Source organism: Bufo bufo, chromosome 4 (assembly GCF_905171765.1).
Source record: "Bufo bufo chromosome 4, aBufBuf1.1, whole genome shotgun sequence".
NCBI lineage: Eukaryota > Metazoa > Chordata > Amphibia > Anura > Bufonidae > Bufo > Bufo bufo.
Genome location: NC_053392.1, coordinates 291,717,497 through 291,740,138, shown reverse-complemented (window position 1 = coordinate 291,740,138; position 22,642 = coordinate 291,717,497). Strand labels below are relative to the sequence as shown.

At 42.5% G+C, this 22,642-nt stretch overlaps 1 protein-coding gene across 2 annotated transcripts in view; it reads left to right on the top strand.

Moving 5' to 3' along the window:
- Window positions 1–22,642, top strand: part of LOC120998137 (pleckstrin homology domain interacting protein) — a 186,244-nt gene that overhangs the window by 49,543 nt on the left and 114,059 nt on the right. For both annotated transcript variants that reach the window (XM_040428675.1, XM_040428677.1), the window contains exons 15-18: window positions 2,428–2,562; window positions 4,175–4,303; window positions 17,828–18,053; window positions 18,200–18,331. In XM_040428675.1, the coding sequence (XP_040284609.1) occupies window positions 2,428–2,562; window positions 4,175–4,303; window positions 17,828–18,053; window positions 18,200–18,331 (622 nt within the window). The remainder of the gene's footprint in view (window positions 1–2,427; window positions 2,563–4,174; window positions 4,304–17,827; window positions 18,054–18,199; window positions 18,332–22,642) is intronic.

Sequence of the window (22,642 nt, the reverse complement as noted above, 5' to 3'; positions counted from 1 at the left end):
TGGACAACCTCTTTCAAGGCTTTTGACTCCTTTGCATTGATAGTTTATTTGCTTCCTAAACGTAAAATTAATCAACTTTCTAAATGGGCTTCTTGAAGAATGTCCTACCATTTTGTTGCTATAGAGCTATATGCTCAACCTGCGGCCCTCCAGCTGTTGTAAAACTACAATTCCCACAATGCCCTGCTGTAGGCTGTTCGAGCATGCTGGGAGTTGTAGTTTTGCAACAGCTGGAGGGCTGCAGGTTGAGCATGCCTGGGCTAGAGTGTATGCAATGCTTTCATGACTGGCTATGCTTTTGACATACATCCGAATACAGGCTGCTGTCGACTCAAAGATCTGTTCTATCCCACACTTACCTCAAAGTAGCACTGTTATGTTACACAACTCAAAGGAAAATGCATTGGAGAGTAGAGGTGGGTTTTAAGCAGTAGATAATAGCTTAGGTGATTAACACATTTGCTATTACCAATTTAACACCATTGTTAAACAAGTATTTTCATGCAAGAATTTTCGTATTATTAGAGTTTATTGTTTGTATTCGATCGTTTACTCGCTTAATCAATGATCGTTACTGTATTGAGACCGGTATAGGGAGAGTAGCACTTCTGCTTTTAAATCATTCACATGTTTGAAAAATCACACAATGCACTCTTACATTACCACAATTGAATAACTACAAATGATCATTTATTAGTTCACATCAAAGATTTCGCAAGCATTGAATGAGCGTTTTCAGTCAAATCATTCAATCGCTACATTTACATTACACTATTTTCATTCAACACAAATTTCTAGTGTTTGAATTGTAATTATCATCCACTCTTATAGATTTTGCCATAGGGGGCACCCGTGGCAGAATCTGCTGGATGTGCGAGAATTATACCACAGCAGAGTCTGTTCAGGACACGGAGAGGACTGTATGAGAAGGGGATAGCACTGGAAGAATTCTGCATTCTGAAAAGTGTTAAATGGGTTGTTCACTTTTTTATATTCATGAACTATCCTCAGGATAGGTCATCAATATCGGATCAGCGGGGGTCGACTCCCTGCACCCTTGTTGTTCAGCTGTTTGAAGAGAAAGCAGCGCTCGTACTGCAGCGGCGGGCAGGTGTAATTACAACTGTGGCATTCCCCATTCACTTCAATGGGGTGGCTCTGTCTGTTCAAGTGAAAAGAATGGAGCCTTCCCGTTGTAGTGAATGGGGACGCCATAGTTATTACACCTGCTCGCCACTGCAGTTGTGACAGCAAGCGGGTAAACAGTGAAGAGGCTCATCATCCAGCAGCTCGGGGGATATCATAGACCTATCATATGACCTATGAAAAATTCCCCTAATTAACTTTATAACATTTTCTGCAATGATTTACTTAGCGCTAACCTTTCACATTAAAGGGGCGATCTGCAGGCAGCATGTTACAGAGCAGGAGGAGCTGAGCAGATTGATGTATGGTTCTGTAGGAGAATATTAACTATAATTTGTCATTTATTCATTTCAATTTCTGCTCATTCTGGACATCAAGTGTCTGCATGTACAAGGTTGTCAGTCACTGATCAGATGGTGTCCATGATTTCAAAGCCCAGAACGAGCAGGAGTTTAAATTAAATACACAATCTGCTCAGACACCATGTTCAACATGGTCAGATTCATGAGTGTCATTATAACGAATGCTACTTCTGTACGTGAGAGTTGGTGAAGACAGCAGACCTTCCATTCCAGCTTTACTAGGATGGAGATGCTTAAGAGGGTTGGGGGCTAAAAACAAATGATGGCATGCAGATTACAGCCTAGAACTTTGCAACCAAATATCATAATCTGTTTTTGTATACAAAAGAAAAAATTGTTATGCTTTTAATGTTTTTTTCTTAAATAGTTCTTAAAGGGTATGGACACCTTTTGGGGGCAATTTGTATTAGTGCATTCTACTGATTTTAAGCCAAAATGTATTCAATTTATGTCTGTCAGTGAATCCATCCAAGTGCTGCTCTGATGGCTCCTTTTCTAGCCCTTCTCTAGTTCCCTGACCGCTCATAAACAGCCCATTAATCATAAGAATTTAGCGGAAATGAGTGCTTATCAGCTATTAGTGAAGATAAGGTCTATAGATCGAGCTATCAGAAGCTCTCTGGCTGATTCACTGAGAATGGGAAGAAATGGCCTACAAATTCAGAGAAACTGAGGCCTTAGACAAACTATTGAAAATTTTTAATAGAGACCAGGTTAAAAAATATCTTTTGTCCTAACCATAAGTTGAGTGAAATGATATGCACTCAGAGGTGTCTATAGTCTGTATGCCGAACTTGAAGCTCAGCCACAAGTCCAAGTATTATCAACACTAAATAGATTATTTTTTTTGGGTGTTGATTTCCTTTTTGATTTCACTTTTTACGTAATAAAGCAGTTTATTGTACTAAATGTTTTTCAGGGTCACGAGGATGAAGTTTTTGTACTGGAGTCTCATCCATTTGATCCACGAGTATTGTTTTCAGCAGGCCATGATGGAAATGTCATAGTCTGGGATCTAGTTCGCGGAGTCAAGATCCGGTCTTACTTTAACATGGTAAACCAATATATGCTTACTGATGTCTATGGTTATCATATTTTTGGAAGTATTCTTGGTGACCAAAGCAGCTGTAATCTGGGCAGGCAAACGCTCCAAGGACATCACCATGGATTTGGAAAGCCGAACAAGGTTACTTATGGCTTGGAAGAGGGAAGAACTGATTTGGGGATGGAGGGATCCGGGAGGGTTTAGGGGCAAAGCACTCGGCACAGACAGGGTCAGGCGGTCTGCATGGCAGTTTTTTTATTACAGCGGCATATGGAAAATACATAGCCACCTTTGGGGAGCGCCTGTGGTCTGTGGGAGTCATCCCCAGAAGAGGACATGCAGACCAAAAAAGGATCCTGAAAGGAAAAAGGTCAGCCTTAGGATCCATTCACACGTCCGTGTGTGTTTTGCGGATCCGCAACAAACTGACACCGGCAATGTGCGTTCCGCATTTTGCAGACCGCACATCGCCTGCACTTAATAGAAAATGCCTAATCTTGTCCGCAATTGCGGACAAGAATAGGAGATGTTCTATTTTTTTCGGGATCTGAATTGCGGACCCGGAAGTGCGGGTCCATATTTCCGGATCCGGGCAGCACATTGTGCGGCCCCATAGAAATGAATGGGTCCGCAATTCCGTTCTGCAAAATGCGGAACAGAATTGCAGACGTGTGAATGGACCCTTAGGCTGACCTACCAGACAGTAGAGATGTAAGGCTCTTCAGAGGTGGTGCTGGAACTAGGAGCAGTGGAGGACCCAGGGATTAAAGGAGCATATGGGGACCCAAGATAAAAGGGCAGAGAAGAAAGTGGTTGGAATGAGAGGGAAAGGGGAACACGTGCTCACCATTCGGCACCTTTGGGCGCTGCATGGTCACCCATTTGGGGAACTCGCACATGACTGGGTTTACTGGCATTCCACTGGGTTTACTGGCATTCCTGGGTTACAGGAAGGGGGTGGGGGACGACGACGGCGACTGGAAGTTCAGGAAGGTACTGAAGTACGCACCTGCAGGGGCAGCTTCTAAAGTGGAGACCCATGATGAAACCTGCAGAGTGTAAGAAAAAAAAAAAAAGGTAAAATGGCAAGACCTTCAGAAAAAAGGCAATTAGTGTGCGCCTCCTATGGACACTAGATTTAAAACTGGTTAGTCCAGCGTGTGTGGAGTGGGTAAAGGCCACCTGGGCAGAGCCAACACTTCTTATTTTCTGATGGCAGCCGGGCATATACCCACTTTTTTTTTTTTTTCTTGAACCAGGGGGTCCCATAAGATTTAGTACAGAGACCTGAATTTTTTTTTTTTGTTCAAATGCTGTGTTAAAGTGACATCATGGCGTTATAGACAGGCACCTTATTGACAGAGCTATTCTCTAAAAGTGGACAATATCTACCTTTAATGCCTAGCAAAAAACTTCTAAATCATTCTGTAACCACTCAATGTACGGTACATCTACAGCACCCTTTTAAACACGTGCATCTTCAATGGTGCTAACGCAGTTCATGTCTCAGCATCTCATTATGGCATGGTCACTGCAACAGTGTGGTGAATTAATAGCAGGTTTTTGTATTTATTCACACTATTTGAATATTGATAACATGATATGTTTTTAAACCTTACAGATTGAGGGACAAGGGCATGGAGCAGTATTTGACTGTAAGTGCTCCCCTGATGGACAACACTTTGCTTGCACCGATTCCCATGGTCATCTGTTAATTTTTGGCTTTGGTTCAAGCAGCAAGTATGACAAGGTACAATGTCTCTTTATTAAAAAGAATGCAGAAATGTACAAAATCAGTACTCTTCAGGACCAATAACTTTTTATCAATTGGATAAAATGTTTTAGGCTGGAATACAGCAATGAATTCCTGGGTCTCTGTATAGTGTGACTATTGTAGTTTTATTCTGCTGATTCTAGGAAGAAGGTATGCAAATAAGCTCTTAAAGGGGTTATCCGAGTTATATAAATGTATGCTAAGAGCTATTATATTACTATATTAAACTCTTTTCTAAATCGCTTACTTTATTGATTTGGCACTGTTTCGCCACTGCCGATTTGGGTCATGTGACCCCCGACGTTATCAACCCTGCTCAGGCGCTGACGTCTAGTTTACAAGCTTCTCCCTGCTTGAGGGAGTGGCCCGGCTCTGTAAACAAGACGTCAGAGCCTTTGGTGCCCGCCCCTCTCTCTCTCCTCACACAGCCTCGACGATTGTAAGCGATTGCGCATGCGCTATCCTTACCAGAGCCGTGGTGATAGATTGATTCGGTAGCAGGGTATGTGTCTGTTCCTTCCCTCACTTCCATGGGCCAGTTTACCCGTTCCCCTCCCGCGTCTGGGGATTGTTATTAGAGCCCTTGCCCCCTCAACATGTACACATTACACTCCTAATACCACCCCCAGGACACACAAATATTTATGAGAGAGAGCTCGGGCATTGTTGTTATATGCCCCCTCAGCATGTACTGCAGCATGTAAACACAGCAATAACAGAACCATGAAAAGGTGTAAGTATGGGGTTTTCTCTTAACCCTTAAGGACTTAGGACGTACCGGTACGTCCTGTTTCCCGAGTCATTAAGGACCAATGACGTACCGGTACGTCAAGTGGTGTTCCGATCACCGGCGGGCGGTGATCGTAACCCGGTGCCTGCTCAAATCATTGAGTAGGCACCTTGGCTAAATGTGTCGGCGATCGCCGCAAACCGCAGGTCAATTCAGACCTGCGGTTTGCGGCTTTTACCTGTGCTTGCGGCGGTGAACTGGCGTGCCATCGGGTCCCCATGCGGCTGTAGGGGGGACCCGATGGCATGGAAGGCAGCGCAATGCCTAAGGAAGGCATCGTGCTGCCTTCCGGTGACGAGCCTGTGAGATCCAGCCCCCTACACACAGTATTACTCATACAGCCAATGCATTCCAATACAGAAGTATTGGAATGCATTGTAAAGGATTAGACCCCCAAAAGTTCAAGTCCCAAAGTGGGACAAAAAAATTAAGTGAAAAAAAAAAGTTTAAAATATTTAGTTTCCCCCCCCCAAAAATTTTAAGTTTCAAGTAAAAATAAAAAAAAGGCATTTTCCTCAAATAAAGTAAAAAAATAAAATTTGGTAAAACATAGGAAAAAAAAAAAAGTAAAAAGTATACATATTGGGTATCACCGTGTCCGTATCGACCGGCTCTATAAACATATCGCATGACCTAACCCCTCAGATGAACACCGTAAAAATTAAAAACTGTGCTAAATAAACAGTTTTTTTGTCACCTTACATCACAAAAAGTACAACAGCAAGCGATCAAAAAGGCGTTTGCCCACCAAAATAGTACCAATCTAACCGTCACCTCATCGCCCAAAAAATAAAAAAAACTATGGTTCAGAATATGGAGACACTAAAACATCATATTTTTTTTTTTTTTGTTTTAAAAAAGCTGTTATTGTGTAAAACTTGCATAAATAAAAAAAAATATATACATATTTGGTATCTCCGCGTTTGTATCGACCGGCTCTATAAAAATATCACATGACCTAACCCCTCAGATGAACACCGTAAAAAATAAAAACTGTGCTAAATAAACCATTTTTTGTCACCTTACATCACAAAAAGTGTGCATATGCACCCTGAAATAGTGCCAATCAAACCGTCATCTCATCCCGCAAAAAAATGAGACCCTACCTAAGATAATCGCCCAAAAACTGAAAAAATTATGGCTCTCAGAAATGGGGCCACCTTTTTGGAGTTTCTACTCTAGGAGTGCATCAGGGAGGCTTCAAATGGGACATGGTGTCAAAAAAAACAGTCCAGCAAAACCTGCCTTCCAAAAACCGTATGGCATTCCTTTCCTTCTGCGCCCTGCCGTGTGCCCGTACAGCGGTTTACGACCACATATGGGGTGTTTCTGTAAACTACAGAATCAGGGCCATAAATATTGAGTTTGGTTTGGCTGTTAACCCTTGCTTTGTAACTGGAAAAAAATTATTTAAATAGAAAATCTGCCAAAAATGTAAAATTTTGAAATTGTATCCCTATTTTCCATTAATTCTTGTGGAACACCTAAAGGGTTAACAAAGTTTGTAAAACCAGTTTTGGATACCTTGAGGGGTGTAGTTTATAGAATGGGGTCATTTTTGGGTGGTTTCTATTATGTAAGCGTCGCAAAGTGACTTCAGACCTGAACTGGTCCTTTTAAAAATTGGGTTTTTGAAAATTTCTGAAAAATTTAAAGATTTGCTTCTAAACTTCTAATTCTTGTAACATCCCCAAATAATAAAATATCATTCCCAAAATGATCCAAACATGAAGTAGACATATGGGGAATGTAAAGTAATAACTACTTTTGCAGGTATTACTATGTATTATAGAAGTAGAGAAATAGAAACTTGGAAATTTGCAATTTTTTACAAATTTTTGGTAAATTTGGTATTTTTTTTTTTATAAATAAAAATGATTTTTTTTTTTTTACTTCATTTTACCAGTGTCATGAAGTACAATATGTGACGAAAAAACAATCTCAGAATGGCCTGGATAAGTCAAAGCGTTTTAAAGTTATCACCACTTAAAGTGACACTGGTCAGATTTGCAAAAAATGTCCGGGTCTTGGGTGAAATAGGGCTGAGTCCTTAAGGGGTTAAGAAATCAAGCTTAACCAATGTGTATATATAAGTCCTGATGAGTTTTATGAGGTTTTAATTTTTCCCCCCCATAACTCTTGATAACCCCTTTAACCACCTCCCGACCGCCTAACGCAGGATTGCGTCCTGCGGGCGGCCGGGTTATTCCTCCTGGACGCATCGGCGCGTCCTCTCGCGAGACACGAGATTTCCTGTGAACGCGCGAACACAGGAGCGCGCGTTCACAGGAACGGGAGGTAAACGAGTACATCTACAGCCTGCCAGCGGCGATCATTCGCTGGCAGGCTGTAGATGCGATTTTTATTTTATTTTTTTAACCCCAAAAAGGTATATTAGACGCTGTTTTGTTAACAGCGTCTAATATACCTGCTACCTGGTCTATCTGGTGGTCCCTTTTGCTTGGATCGTCCACCAGAGGACACAGGCAGCTCTGTAAGTAGCACCAAACACCACTACACTACACCCCCCCCCCCCCCATCACTTATTAACCCCTGATCACCCCTTATTAGACTCCCTGATCACCCCCCTGTCATTGATCACCCCCCCCTGTAAGGCTCCATTCAGGCGTCCGTATGTGTTTTGCGGATACGCAAAACACGGACACCGCGGATCCGCAAAAAACAGGCACCACGGCAATGTGCTTTCCGCATTTTGCCAGAACTATATAGAAAATGCATTTTCTTGTCCGCAATTGCGGACAAGAATAGGACATGTTCTATAGGCTCTACAAAAAACGCAGTGTTCGCCCGATCAGGCCTGATCTTGTGCGCACACTTGCGTTCAGTCCGCCCCACCGCAGTGACAGAATTTTTATTTGTTCTGATCACTGCAAAAACACCGTAAAATCGCTGCGGCGCTATAAAGATCACTTTTGAGGGGCACGGCGAGTTCATAGAAGATTATTATTAATTTTATTTTTTTTTTTCTTACAAAGTCTCATAGTCCACTAACTTGTGACAAAAAATAAAATCTCACATGAACGGAATCCAAATGCGTAAATTTTTTTAGACCTTTTATATTCCAGACTTCTTCTCACTCTTTAGGGCCCCTAAAATGCCAGGGCAGTATAAATACCCCACATGTGACCCCATTTTGGAAAGAAGACACCCCAAGGTATTTCGTGAGGGGCATGGCGAGTTCATGTAAAATGTTATTTTTTGTCACAAGTTAGTGGAATATGAGACTTTGTAAGAGAAAAAAATAAAATAAATCCTTTTCCGCTAACTTGTGCCAAAAAAAAAATATTCTAGGAACTCGCCATGCCCCTCACAGAATACCTTGGGGTGTCTTCTTTCCAAAATGGGGTCACTTGTGGGGTATTTATACTGCCCTGGCATTTTAGGGGCCCTAAAGCGTGAGAAGAAGTCTGGAATCCAAATGCGTAGAAAATGCCCTGTGAAATCGTAAAGATACTCTTTGGAATTTGGGCCCCTTTGCGCACCTAGGCTGCAAAAAAGTGTCGCACTTGTGGTATCGTCGTACTCAGGAGAAGTAGGGCAATGTGTTTTGGGGTGTCTTTTTACATATAACCATGCTGGGTGAGAGAAATATCTCTGTAAAATGACAGCTTTAAAAAAAAAAAAATTATACAAAATTGTCAATTTACAGAGATATTTCTCTCACCCAGCATGGGTATATGTAAAAATACACCCCGCAAAATGTGGAAAGCACATTGCCGTGGTGCCTGTTTTTTGCGGATCCGCGGTGTCCGTGTTTTGCGTATCCGCAAAACACATACGGACGTCTGAATGGAGCCTTACAGGGGGGTGATCAATGACAGGGGGGTGATCAGGGAGTCTAATAAGGGGTGATCAGGGGTTAATAAGTGACGGGGGGGGGGGGTGTAGTGTAGTGGTGTTTGGTGCTACTTACAGAGCTGCCTGTGTCCTCTGGTGGACGATCCAAGCAAAAGGGACCACCAGAGGACCAGGTAGCAAGTATTCCAAAATGGGGTCACTTGTGGGGTATTTATACTGCCCTGGCATTTTAGGAGCCCTAAAGCGTGAGAAGTCTGGAATCCAAATGCGTAGAAAATGCCCTGTGAAATCGTAAAGAGACTCTTTGGAATTTGGGCCCCTTTGCGCACCTAGGCTGCAAAAAAGTGTCGCACTTGTGGTATCGTCGTACTCAGGAGAAGTAGGGCAATGTGTTTTGGGGTGTCTTTTTACATATACCCATGCTGGGTGAGAGAAATATCTCTGTAAAATGACAACTTTGTATAAAAAAAATGGGAAAAGTTGTCTTTTTTTACAGAGAGATTTATCTCACCCAGCATGGGTATATGTAAAAAGACACCCCAAAACACATTTCCCTTCTTCTCCTGAGTACGGCAATACCACATGTGTGACACTTTTTTGCAGCCTAGGTGTGCAAATGGGCCCAAATTCCAAAGAGTATCTTTACGATTTCACAGGGCATTTTTTACGCATTTTTTATTCCAAACTACTTCTCACGCTTTAGGTCCCCTAAAATGCCAGGGCAGTATAAATACCCGACAAGTGACCCCATTTTGGAAAGGAGACACCCCAAGGTATTCCGTGAGGGGTATGGTGATTTCATGTAAAATTTTATTTTTTGTCACAAGTTAGTAGAATATGAGACATTGTAAGGAAAAAAAACAAAAAACATTTTCCGCTAACTTGTGACAAAATAAAAACTTCCATGAACTCACTATGCCCATCAGCGAATACCTTAGGGTGTCTACTTTCCGAAATGGGGTCATTTGTGGGGTGTTTCTACTGTCTGGGCATTGTAGAACCTCAGGAAACATGACAGGTGCTCAGAAAGTCAGAGCTGCTTCAAAATGCGGATATTCAAATTTTTGTACCATAGTTTGTAAACGCTATAGCTTTTGCGTAAACCAATAAATATACACTTATTGCATTTTTTTTTTTATCAAAGACATGTAGAACAATAAATTTAGAGAAAAATTTATATAGAAATGTAGTTTTGTTTGTAAAATTTTACATCAGAAAGTGAAAAATGTCATTTTTTTGCAAAAATTTCGGTCAATTTCGATTAATAACAAAAAAAGTTAAAATGTCAGCAGCAATGAAATACCACCAAATGAAAGCTCTATTAGTGAGAAGAAAAGGAGGTAAAATTAATTTGGGTGGTAAGTTGTATGACCGAGCAATAAACCGTGAAAGTAGTGTAGTGCAGAATTGTAAAAAGTGGTCTGGTCATTAAGGGGGTTTAAGCTTTTGGAGCTGAGGTGGTTAACAAGCTCTGCATCTAATGCTACCAGATGTAAGGTAGCTATCCTATAAGTTAAAGTTCAACCTTTTTAAGAGGCCTAGAGACATGATATGATGATAATTAACGCTTAGTATACTGTAGGTTTTAGCGTTTTCATTTTTCTTCCCTGTCTTCCTGGAGCCATAACTTTTTATTTTTTTCATTCATATATCCATATGAGGGCAAGTTGTACTTTCTAATGCTACCATTTAATATTGCATGCAATGTAGTGGGAAGCTGGGAAAAAATTCCATATGGGGTGGAATTGAAAAAAAAAAAGCAATTCCTCTACAAACGGGCCAGTGGCCTTCATTCTCTGGGGCAGTACGATTACAACGATACCACACATGTATAGGTTTTATATGTTTAAACACTGAAAAAAAAAAAGTTAACTTTGAAAAAAAATCACCATATTCTGACTCCCATAACTTTTTTTATAGTTGTCTAGAGGTTCATTTTTATAGATGTGTAGAGGTTCATTTTTATAGATGTGTAGAGGTTCATTTTTTTTGTGGGGTGATCTGTAGTTTTTATTGATACCATTTTGGTGTGTGTTTGTTTCTTAATCACATTTTATAAAAAAAAATTGTCGACGGGCGCATGCGCGAGACTCACGAGGAGGACATGCTTCCGTGAGCTCCGCTCCGCTTATCGAACCAACCTGCTCTAAGCGCCTTTGATTAGGCTCCAATCAGCCTCAAAATCGATGCAGGGATCCCTGAAGATGACTCGCACCAAAGGGAGGTCGAGAATTCCAGGTACTCCGGTCCCGTCGCAAACTTTACCGGAGCTATTCCGACAGACCAGGCAGACTGTCATGGCGGACGCTCCTTCAGAACCCGCCAGTCCTGCATCATCGAACGGTGGCGGGCCCTCAACAGACGCGGCTGCTCCGAATACAGGTCAGAACGACTTATACAAGAATATAGCAGCCCTGTTCAAAACTGAGTTATCCCAAGCCGTTACTGAATTTTCCCGCCAAATTCAAGACCTGGGAAATAGAGTCTCCAACATAGAGACAAGGATGGACGACATGTCCGATGTTTTAGACCGCGATAAAGAGGACATTAACTCCCACGATGCCCACCTGATAGAGCTAGAGCTCAAACTCGAAGATCTCGAGAATAGGTCCAGGAGGGGCAACCTGAGGGTCAGAGGTCTCCCAGAGTCTTTCACCGACCTACAAGCCACCCTTACCACCCTGTTTACAGCCCTGCTACCACAGACTGAGCTCAGTCTTCTCAAGATGGATAGAGTCCATAGGGCATTGGGGAAACCTCATAACCTGGACCTACCCAGAGATATTATCCTTAAGTTTCACCATCCAGAAATGAGAGATAAAATCTTATTCGTCGCAAGGGACTCACCTGAACTACCTGGACTTCCAGCTTCAGTCCATCTGTATGCGGACTTGGCTCCGTCCACACTTTGTAGACGCCGAGAGATGAGACCAGTCACACAGTCCCTGCAGAAAGCTCACATTCGATACAGGTGGGGATTCCCCTTTAACCTGTCATTTCAGCTGAACTCTCGTCTACATACAGTCCATTCACCGGCGGAGGGATTAGAAGTCTTACAGCGAGCAGGGATTCCCTGTGAACCTCAAGCCCAGTTACCCTCATCGCCGAAACCTCAAAGGCCAGCCAGAGTCTGGACCAAAGTTCCTGCAACCCCGAGTGGATCGAACAGATCAAGAATCACATGAACTTTTTCCTGTCAGGATAGTGGCAATATCTTATACTACATTTTGTGGTCTCATAGGGATCCCTTGTTATATTTTTCCCTCTAGGTCATATGAGGCCAACCCTCTTGATTCAGGGGTTCGATAAGGTGGTTTTTCATGTTGTCCCTGTTTATGGGTCATTGTGAGATAGCGAGGCGAGCCAATTACAGGCTGGCTCTCTATTCACTTTTCCCACTTATAATTGCTCTTTGTTTTGAGCTTATCAGCTCTACTTTTTGTTTTACGTTTTTTTATGTTAATGTCCTGTTTAATTGTATTGTTCTATATTTCTTGGAGAATTGGCATGGGAATTCATACTATGAGGTTTTAGGAGGGAATAATGCTGGGGTGCGACTGGCTCTGGGGGCGGATGACGTCTGGCTTCACCCTCAAATTATTACATTGATTCAGCACTGATATCATGTGTAAGATATTAACTCATAATGTAAGGGATATAAACTCCCCACGAAAGAGAAAAACAGCATTCTCCATTTATGTTAAACACAAGCCTGATGTCATCTGCCTCCAGGAGACTCATTTCACTCCCACATCTCACCCTAAGTACTTTAATCCACAATACTCCACTTTCTACTCCTCTTCATTTACTTCAAAATGTAGGGGAGTAGTGACATTGCTGAAAAACTCCTTCCCTTTCACTGTTTCCCAAACTTGCATAGACCCGGAAGGGAGATACGTAATTTTACTGGGAACATATAGGGATGAGTCTTTGTGCCTGGTTAACTCATATGCTCCTAATGAAGATCCCATTACCTTTTTCGAAAAGGTTGGAAAAGTGATTGAATCCTTAACTTTCCATAAGCTAGTGTGGTGTGGGGACTTTAATTTTACCATAAATCCTGTATTAGATCGTTCCTCCCCTCCTTCTACCTTGCGATCTACAACGCAGACAAAAAAGATCCAGCGAGTCTTTCAATCTTTGGCCCTAGCTGACACCTGGAGAGAACACAATGGCACACAGAGAAGTTATACCTTTTTTTCAGCAGCTCATAGGGTATACTCTCGCTTAGATATGATTTTATCTTCCACCTCTCTTCTCCCATACATGTCTTATTCCAGACATGTGGTCTCCTCTTGGTCAGATCATGATATGGTCATCTCTGATTTTACGGTTCCACAAGTTAGTTCTACTCCGTTCCACTGGAGGCTAAACGAGTCACTCCTGACCCATACAGCACAATTTTCTCAATTGAAGGACGAACTCTTAAACTTTTTGGCTGAGAACGTTTCTCACGAAATCAATCCTATGACATTGTGGCTGACACACAAGGCCTTCATGAGGGGCAGGTTGATAAGTTTGGCCTCCAGGAGAAAGAAGGAACGTACTCAAGCTCAAATTGGGCTGGAAGCCAAGCTGAGCAGACTAGTATGGGCTCATCAGAGATCCCCGTCTCTCTATTTACTCAAGGCTATTAAAGATGTTAAATTACAACTTAACATGATACTCACAAATTCCACAGAAAAAGCCCTTAGATGGACAAACTCCTTCTATTATAAGTTCGCCAATAAGCCAGATAAACTTTTAGCCAACCAACTTAAAAATAAACAGAGGATCAATCAGGTATTTAAGATTAGTACAAGATCAGGTTAAACCACCTCAAATCCTGACACTATCTACGCTACTTTCCAGTAATTTTATACTCCGCTTTATTCAGCTCCCCTAGGAGACTCTAGAACAAAGATAAATGAGTTTCTATCATCAGTTCATCTTCCTGTCTTATCCCCAGAATACCAATCAGAACTTAATAAACCGGTTTCAGCAGAAGAAGTAGAATATGTTATAAACTCCTTAAAATTAGGGAAAGCCCCAGGCCCTGATGGCTACTCAGCCTTATACTATAAAAAATTTGCCCCTCTACTTATCCCACATATAACCAATTATTGTAACTACTTGATGCAAGGATCTGTCCCTCCAGAAGAATTCTTAAAAGCCTCCATCACCGTCATACCTAAGCCCAATAAAGATCCCCTACTCACTTCCAACTATAGGCCGATTTCATTATTAAATATTGACAACAAACTCTTCACAGCTATTTTGGCTGGAAGACTCAATAGACTTCTTCCAAGTCTTATCCATAAAGACCAAGTAGGTTTCATACCCGTAGGGAAGCCCCTGATAACATCAGAAAAATACTTAACATCATCCAATACTCCAATAAATCCAAAACCCCACTAGCCTTATTGGCCCTAGATATTGAGAAGGCCTTTGATTCTGTTACATGGTCGTATCTTTATGGTGTTCTCTCGACAATGGGAATTAAGGGCCCCTTCTTGGCAGCTATCCAAGCTCTATACTCTAAACCAGAGGCTCAACTTAAATTACCCTCCACTAGAGCTTCTCATATCCCTATTAGAAGGGGTACAAGGCAGGGTTGCCCCCTGTCCCCAGCCCTATTTGCTCTAGCCATTGAACCCCTATCTGCTCATATAAGATCCCATCCTGATATTAAAGGTTTGACAATTGGGGGAACAGAACATAAACTCAGTCTCTTTGCAGATGACCTTATGTTAACCATCACCAACCCCATTATTTCCTTCCCTTCCCTGTTGAAATTATTGGATTCATTCTCCAAAGCTTCGGGCCTTTCCATAAATCATACCAAATCTGACTTACTTCTATGTAACACCCCCATCTCTACTAAAACATTGCTCACTCAAAATTTCCCTTTTCAACTTAGACCCCAATATATCCCATATCTGGGTATTATGTTGCCAAAGACACTAGAAGCAACATATAGGATTAACTATTTACCCATGTATAAAAAGATACGTCAGGATTTGGTGAATTGGCAATCCCTTCAAGTGTCTTGGGTGGGTAAGATAAATATCATCAGAATGGTAGTTCTTCCGAGACTCCTTTATTTATTTAGGGCTCTACCAATCCCGGCTCTAGTAAGGGATCTGAGATTGGTTCAGAGAGATTTACTGAAATTTATATGGGCTAATAAGTGTCCTCGTATATCTAGGGCAGTAATGTGTAGACATAGGTCACATTGGCGGCTATCAGTACCTGATTTAGTAAAATACCATCAGGCAGCCAGATTGGCCCAAATGTTTTTGACCCACTTAAACCCACAGGATCACCCCCTATGGATCCCACTTGAACGCACTATCCTTCTCCCTTACTCATGGAAAGCCCTGATCTGGAATACTACACCCATTCCTCAAGCAGTTCGTAATAATTCACCATTCACTTATTATTCGCTGATACTTTGGAGGTCAGTTAGGTTTAAATTTACCCTGCAATCTAGGCCTTCTCCTTTACTGAGCATTGTAGGTAACCCGGCTTTTCTTCCGGGCCTACAAGGTAATAACCTTAACTGGTGGTCATCTAATCAGCTATGTACCCTTCACAAACTTCTGGTTAGAGGTAAATTAATACCCCTTTCAGATTTTAAGGAGAAATACTCACCCCCCGTAGGAGAATATCTTCTCATGAACCAGGTCTTCTCTTACTTTAGGTCTAATCTGATACCAAACCGTAATGTAGAATTTTCCCCCTTTGAGCGCTCTATTAATTTGTCGCTATACAGGCAGGGTCTCCTCTCAAGAATGTATGAAGCCCTGAACTCTTTACCCGAAGGTCATAAATTAGCTTATATGAGAGCCTGGGAGAGGGACTTGCAACAGGAATTCTCTACTTCTAAATGGTCTCAACGCTCACTAACTCTTACGAAGGGTTCATGGCAAGTTACCCTGGCGGAAACTTCCATAAAAGTACTACATAGAACCTATATGGTCCCAACGAGGCTTCATACTATTTACCCCGAGGTTTCCCCCTTATGTTTTAGAGGATGTAATGAGGAAGGAACCATGCTTCATACATGGTGGTCATGCCCTGTGGTCAAAAGGTTCTGGACCCAAATAACAAACTTGATATCTTCTGTATTAGATTGTAACTATCCACTAGCAATGCCACTATGTTTACTAGGAGATAAACCTCATTGGCTGACTTTTGCCAGATTTAAACTCTCCCAATATATATTACTAGCTGCGAGAATCCATATAGCTTTCAAATGGCGAACTGATTCGCTTTCTTACCAGAGTGTTATTGATAGGATTATCAAAATAATGGTCTTTGAAAAACTTTCAGCAATCCGCGCAGACACATTTATAACATTTGAGAAGGTTTGGGAACCTTAGTTAGCTTCCTCCCATGCTCCAGACTTGCAATATAGTATTTCTCTTTGATCCTACTACCCATGCATTCCAGAACTATGTCTTTGAATTTTGATATTCTCTCCTCATGTCAAGAATACTATTGTATTTCATGGTATGATAAAATAATGTACAATGTAATATACATTCCTCCAAGAATTGTTAATATTTATGTACTACATATTCTTTTATTTGCTTATGTTTATGCATATGTATCTATGCCAAAATCCAATAAACGCCTTTTGAAACATAAAAAAAAATTGTCAGGGTAAGGACTCGTGCACACGACCGTATGTATTTTGCAGTCTGCAATAAACGGATCTGCAAAAAATACGGATGACGTCCGTGTGCATTCCGTATTTTGCGGAAAAGAACAGCTGGCCCTAATAGAACAGTACTACTCTTGTCAGTAATGCGGAGAATAATAGGATGTTCTCTTTTTTTTTGCGGAACGGAAATGCGGACATACGGAAACAGAATGCACACGGAGTACCTACCATTGAAATGAATGGTTCCGCATATGGTCCTTTAAAAAAAGCAGGAACGGACACGGAAAGAAAATACATTCATGTGCATGAGCCCTAAGAGAAGCGATGGAAAAAAATGGCAAATAGCCCATTTTAATACTTTTTTTCGTTACGCCTTTTACTTTATGGAAAAATATTTTTTGTTTAGTTTTTGGACGTGGTGATGCCCATAATGTTTATATTTATTTTTTACCTTTTATTTTTTTTTATTATTCTAAGGAAAGGGTGGTGATTTTAATCTTTTTTATTTTTTTGGTAGCCCCTCTAGGAGGCAACTATGTTCACTTTTTTTGTTTTTTAGAGAATGTTACTATAGTCCAATAAGGAGTATAGTAATTCTCTAATTGCTGATCTCCTATGTTGGCCTGCCAGCCTGCAGCTCTAATACGCTGTGTCTCTTCATAGAGACCCAGCCTATTAGAAATAATGGCTAGCATCCCTGATCGCCACACGGGGATGCCGGTCTTCATGTACAGCGCTGGTAGAGAAGGGGTTTAAGCCAGCATCTCGTCTGCAGACAGCTGTTTCAGGTAAGAGGCCCCTAGGCTTCTCACCCAATTAAGCCAGTACTTTCTGCTCTGCACTGATGAGGGGCACTCTCCCCGAAACTGATAAGATGCTGGCTTATTTAATATCCGAGTAATGTCTCAAGGGTCAAATATTGACTTATAGGATAGCTACCTTACATCTGGTGGCATTAGAAGCAGAGCTTGTTAGGAGCTCATTTGCATCCCTTTCTTCCCAGAATGGCAGAGGAGTTCCTCACGCCGTTTAAGGCGCTCTCCATAAGGAGATATTGTATTCCCCATCTGCTGGTTCTAGAAATGGCTGATTTACTGCTGCAGGTATATATGCATTGTAACGGTTTTTAGTCTGTGTGGGTAGATATTCAGTAGATACAGTATATAGTGTGATTCTTTTATAAAGGCAGATCGTAGTTGTCTATAATAATTCAGTTACCCTTTATAAATATTTTGTTTTCCAGATAGCAGACCAAATGTACTTTCACAGTGATTATCGGCCTCTTATTCGTGATGCAAACAATTATGTGCTGGATGAACAGACACAGCAGGCACCGCACCTTATGCCGCCGCCGTTTTTGGTGGATGTTGATGGTAATCCACATCCAGCCAGATACCAACGTCTTGTTCCTGGTCGTGAAAATTGCAGGGAGGAGCAGCTCATCCCTCAGATGGGTGTTACCTCATCAGGTATGCTAAAAAGCAAAGCCTTAGTAATGTAAAAAAATGCAGTGTGTGAATTAAGACTTTTACAACTTGCGCAATACTGTACCAAAAATTTAGATCAATGTAGTCTGACATATTGTCTTATTCGCTTTATGTGCTGCTCTATATAGGTTTGAACCAAGTTCTCAGTCAGCAGACTAGTAGTGAAGCGAGTCCCTTGGATAGCCTGATCCAACGTCTTCAGCATGAACAAGACCAGCGAATAAATGCTGGAACTGGGCACAGCAACCGTTCAGCCAGAGGTAACCACAATAAATAATTGGTTAATTTTAAAGGGGTCCTCAGGGAATGATTTCAAAATTCTGCAAGCAACTTGTCCTTGAATCTGAGCAGGACTGGTTGCCTCCACTTGCAGAGCTGCCTGGGGGTGGGGGGTGAGAGCTGAGGCCTTACTACACTCTGGCACTTGCATAATACTACGTATTGGTGAGTTTTACTGTCAGGCTATTCAACCTTATTGGCATATCGTAGGCAGGGTCACATCATTACCATCTATTGTAGAGTGCAGTGAGGCCTTACCTCCCATTACCCCTAGGCAGCTCTGCAAGTGGTGGCAACCAGTCCTGCTCACATTTTAGTACAGGTTGCTTGCAGACATTTAAAATCATTCTTCGAGAACCCCTTTAATACAGTTAGATTTCATTCTTACTAGGGATCGACCGATTATCGGAAGTACAGATCTTATCGGCCGATATTCAGGATTTTATACATTATCGGCAACTAACCTTGCCGATATACCGATAATGCGTATAAAGCAACTACTAGTGAGCGCTTCCATTATGGAAGCGCGCACTAGTATGCATCGGGAGCGGGGAAGAAGCGCAAGTGCTTCCGATTCTCACCATCCCTGGTCTTCTTTGATGGGGCCGGGCTGCACTGTCCTGACCCCGTACAGCGTCAGGACGTAGTGCGTGCACTATGCACCTGATGCTGCACCCTGTCAGGTGACAGTGCAGCACGGGCTGGAGAACACAGGGGAGCGAGACGCCGGAGATGAAGAGGAGCCGCGGCGCAGGAGAGGTGAGGAGTTTTTTATTTTATTCATTTGAGGTCTGATAGGGGTTAATGAAGGTCTGATAGGAATTATTAGGCCTCTTTCACACGGGTGTTGCGGGAAAATGTGCGGGTGCGTTACGGGAACACCTGCAATTTTTCAGCGCGAGTGCAAAACATTGTAATGCGTTTTGCACTCGCGTGAGAAAAATCGCGCATGTTTGGTACCCAAACCCGAACTTCACAGAAGTTCGGCCTTGGGATCGGTGTTCTGTAGATTGTATTATTTCCCCTTATAACATGGAAGGGAAAATAATAGCATTCTGAATACAGAATGCATAGTAAAATAGCGCTGGAGGGGTTAAAAAAATTAATAAATAATTTAACTCACCTTAGTCCACTTGATCGCGCAGCCCGGCATCTCCTTCTGTCTCCTTTGCTGAACAGGACCTGTGGTGAGCATTCATTACAGGTGATCCATCACCATGGTCAAAGATCATGTGATGATCGGAGTGACGCCACCACAGGTCCTTTACCTGTAATGAATGCTCACCACAGGTCCTGTTCAGCAAAGGAGACAGAAGGAGATGCCGGGCTGCGCGATCAAGTGGACTAAGGTGAGTTAAATTATTTATTAATTTTTTTTAACCCCTCCAGCGCCATTTTACTATGCATTCTGTATTCAGAATGCTATTATTTTCCCTTATAACCATGTTATAAGGGAAAATAATAATGATCGGGTCTCCATCCCGATCGTCTCCTAGCAACCGTGCGTGAAAATCGCACCGCATCCGCACTTGCTTGCTCGATGCTTGCGATTTTCACGCAACCCCATTCACGTCTATGGGGCTTGCGTTGCGTGAAAAACGCAGAATATAGAGCATGCTGCGATTTTCACGCAACGCACAAGTGATGCGTGAAAATCACCGCTCATGTGAACAGCCCCATAGAAATGAATGGGTCGGTATTCAGTGCGGGTGCAATGCGTTCCACTCACGCATCGCATCCGCGCGGAATACTCGCCCGTGTGAAAGGGGCCTTAAAGGTCTGATAGGGGTTAATAAAGTCAGTGAGGAGGGGGGATGGTGTGGAAATTTGCATTTGGCACTAGTATATTATAAATGTAAATTATGAATTGAATACCAACTAAGGGCTTTTTTAATTTATAATTTACATTTATAATATACTAGTGCCAAATGCAAATTTCCACATCAGACCATTATTAACCTCTATCAGACCTCAGATCAGACCTTTTCTTAACCCCGATCAGACTACCAATTAATATAATATATATTATGAGATATAAATTATCGGTATCTGCTCTAAAAAAAATCAATATCGGTCAATCCTTTTCTGACAGTCCAGGTGTGTTTTGATTAGGCTACTTTCACACTAGCGTTCGGGGCTCCGCTTGTGAGTTCCGTTTGAAGGCTCTCACAAGCGGCCCCGAACGGATCCGTACAGCCCCAATGCATTCTGAGTGGATGCGGATCCGCTCAGAATGCATCAGTCTGGCACCGTTTGTCCTCCGCTCCGCTCAGCAGGCGGACACCTGAACGCTGCTTGCAGCGTTCGGGTGTCCGCCTGGCCGTGCGGAGGCAAACGGATCCGTCCAGACTTACAATGTAAGTCAATGGGGACGGATCCGTTTGAAGATGACACAGTATGGCTCAATTTTCAAACGGATCCGTCCCCCATTGACTTTCAATGTAAAGTCAAAACGGATCCTGTAAGTGAATTGTGCATGCGCCGTCCGTCCCCGATGCCTCCCTGTCTTCTATTCAGGCGCGCGCCTGAAGAATAGAAGACGGAGGCATCGGGGACGGACGGCGCATGCGCAATTCACTTACAGGATCGCGCTTCAGTCGCGCGATAGACGGGATCGCGCTGCTACTGAGACCAATGGCGCATGCGCCGCCAGTACAAGCGCGGTCCCGGCGACTGAGCCGGGTGTCAGTTACAATAGTTAGAGGAGGGGTTAGGGCAGGGGAGGTACAGCCCGGAGTGAGGGAAGGGCTACCCCCTTGACTTCCACCGTGACTGCAGGAGCTGGAGACAAGGACTTTATAAGTCGTTTTTTTCATCAATATACATCCCAGGAAAGCGGGACAAGAATGCATTTAAACAGAATGAGCATAATCTATAAGGTACTGGTAATGGTTTATTAGGTGAAATCCTGGTGAAAGGTTCGCTTTAATACTTGTGGAACGCCTAAAGGGTTAACAAAGTTTGTAAAATCGGTTTTGAATACCTTGAGGGGTGTAGTTTCTACAATGGGGTCATTTATGGGGGTATCCACTATGTAGGCCCCACAAAGTGTCTGAACTGGTCCTTAAAAAGTGGGTTTTGGCAATTTTCTTAAAAATTTTGCTTCTAAGCCTTCTAACGTCCTAAAAAAATAAAATAACATTTCCAAAATGATGCAAACATAAAGCAGACATATGGGGAATGTTAAGTAATAAATATTTTATGAGGTATCACTTTCTGTTTTAAAAGCAGAGAAATTGAAATTTTGAAAATTGCGAATCTTTCTAAATTTTTGGTAAATTTGGGATTTTTTCATAAATAAAGGTGAAATATTTTGACTCAAATTTATGACTGTCATGAAGTACAATGTGTCACGAGAAAACAATCTCTGAATGACTTGGATAAGTAAAGGCGTTCCAAAGTTAGGCTACTTTCACACCTGCGTTCGGGTGTCCGCTCGTGAGCTCCGTTTGAAGGCTCTCACAAGCGGCCCCGAACGCAGCCGTCCAGCCCTAATGCATTCTCAGTGGAGGCGGATCCGCTGAGAATGCATCAGTCTGCCAGCGTTCAGCCTCCGCTCCGCTCCGCGAGCGGACACCTGAACGCTGCTTGCAGCGTTCGGGTGTCCGCCTGGCCGTGCGGAGGCAAGCGGATCCGTCCAGACTTACAATGTAAGTCAATGGGGACGGATCCGTTTGAAGATGACACTATATGGCTCAATCTTCAAACTGATCCGCCCCCATTGACTTTCAATGTAAAGTCTGGACGGATCCGTTCAGACAACTTTCACACTTAGAAATTTTTCTACGTTATAATGCAGACGGATCCGTTCTGAACGGATGCAAACGTCTGCATTATAGGAGCGGATCCGTCTGATGAAACATCAGACGGATCCGCTCCGAACGCTAGTGTGAAAGTAGCCTTATTACCACAAAGTGAGATTTGTCATTTTTGCAAAATTAGGCCTGGTCAGGAAGGGGGCAAATGGCCCAGATGGCAAGTGGTTAGAGTAGTGTTACTGCTGAGGTGATTGGCTGAAGCAGTTACATTAAAAGTGTTTTCCAGGATTTTACTATTGATGAACTGATCTTTAGGATAGGTCATCAGTATCTGATCGGTGGGGGTTTTGAGAAGCTGTGAGCACCGCTGCCTTCTCCTTGTTCACCAAGAACAACGCAGTACATTGTAAAGCAGCTGTGCTTGGTATTGCAGCTTAGTCTCATTCTTTTCAATGGGGCTGAGCTGCTCCTAGGCCACGTGACTGATAAACATGTTGTCACTCGGCCTAGGAAAAGCTGAGAGAAGGCCGCAGC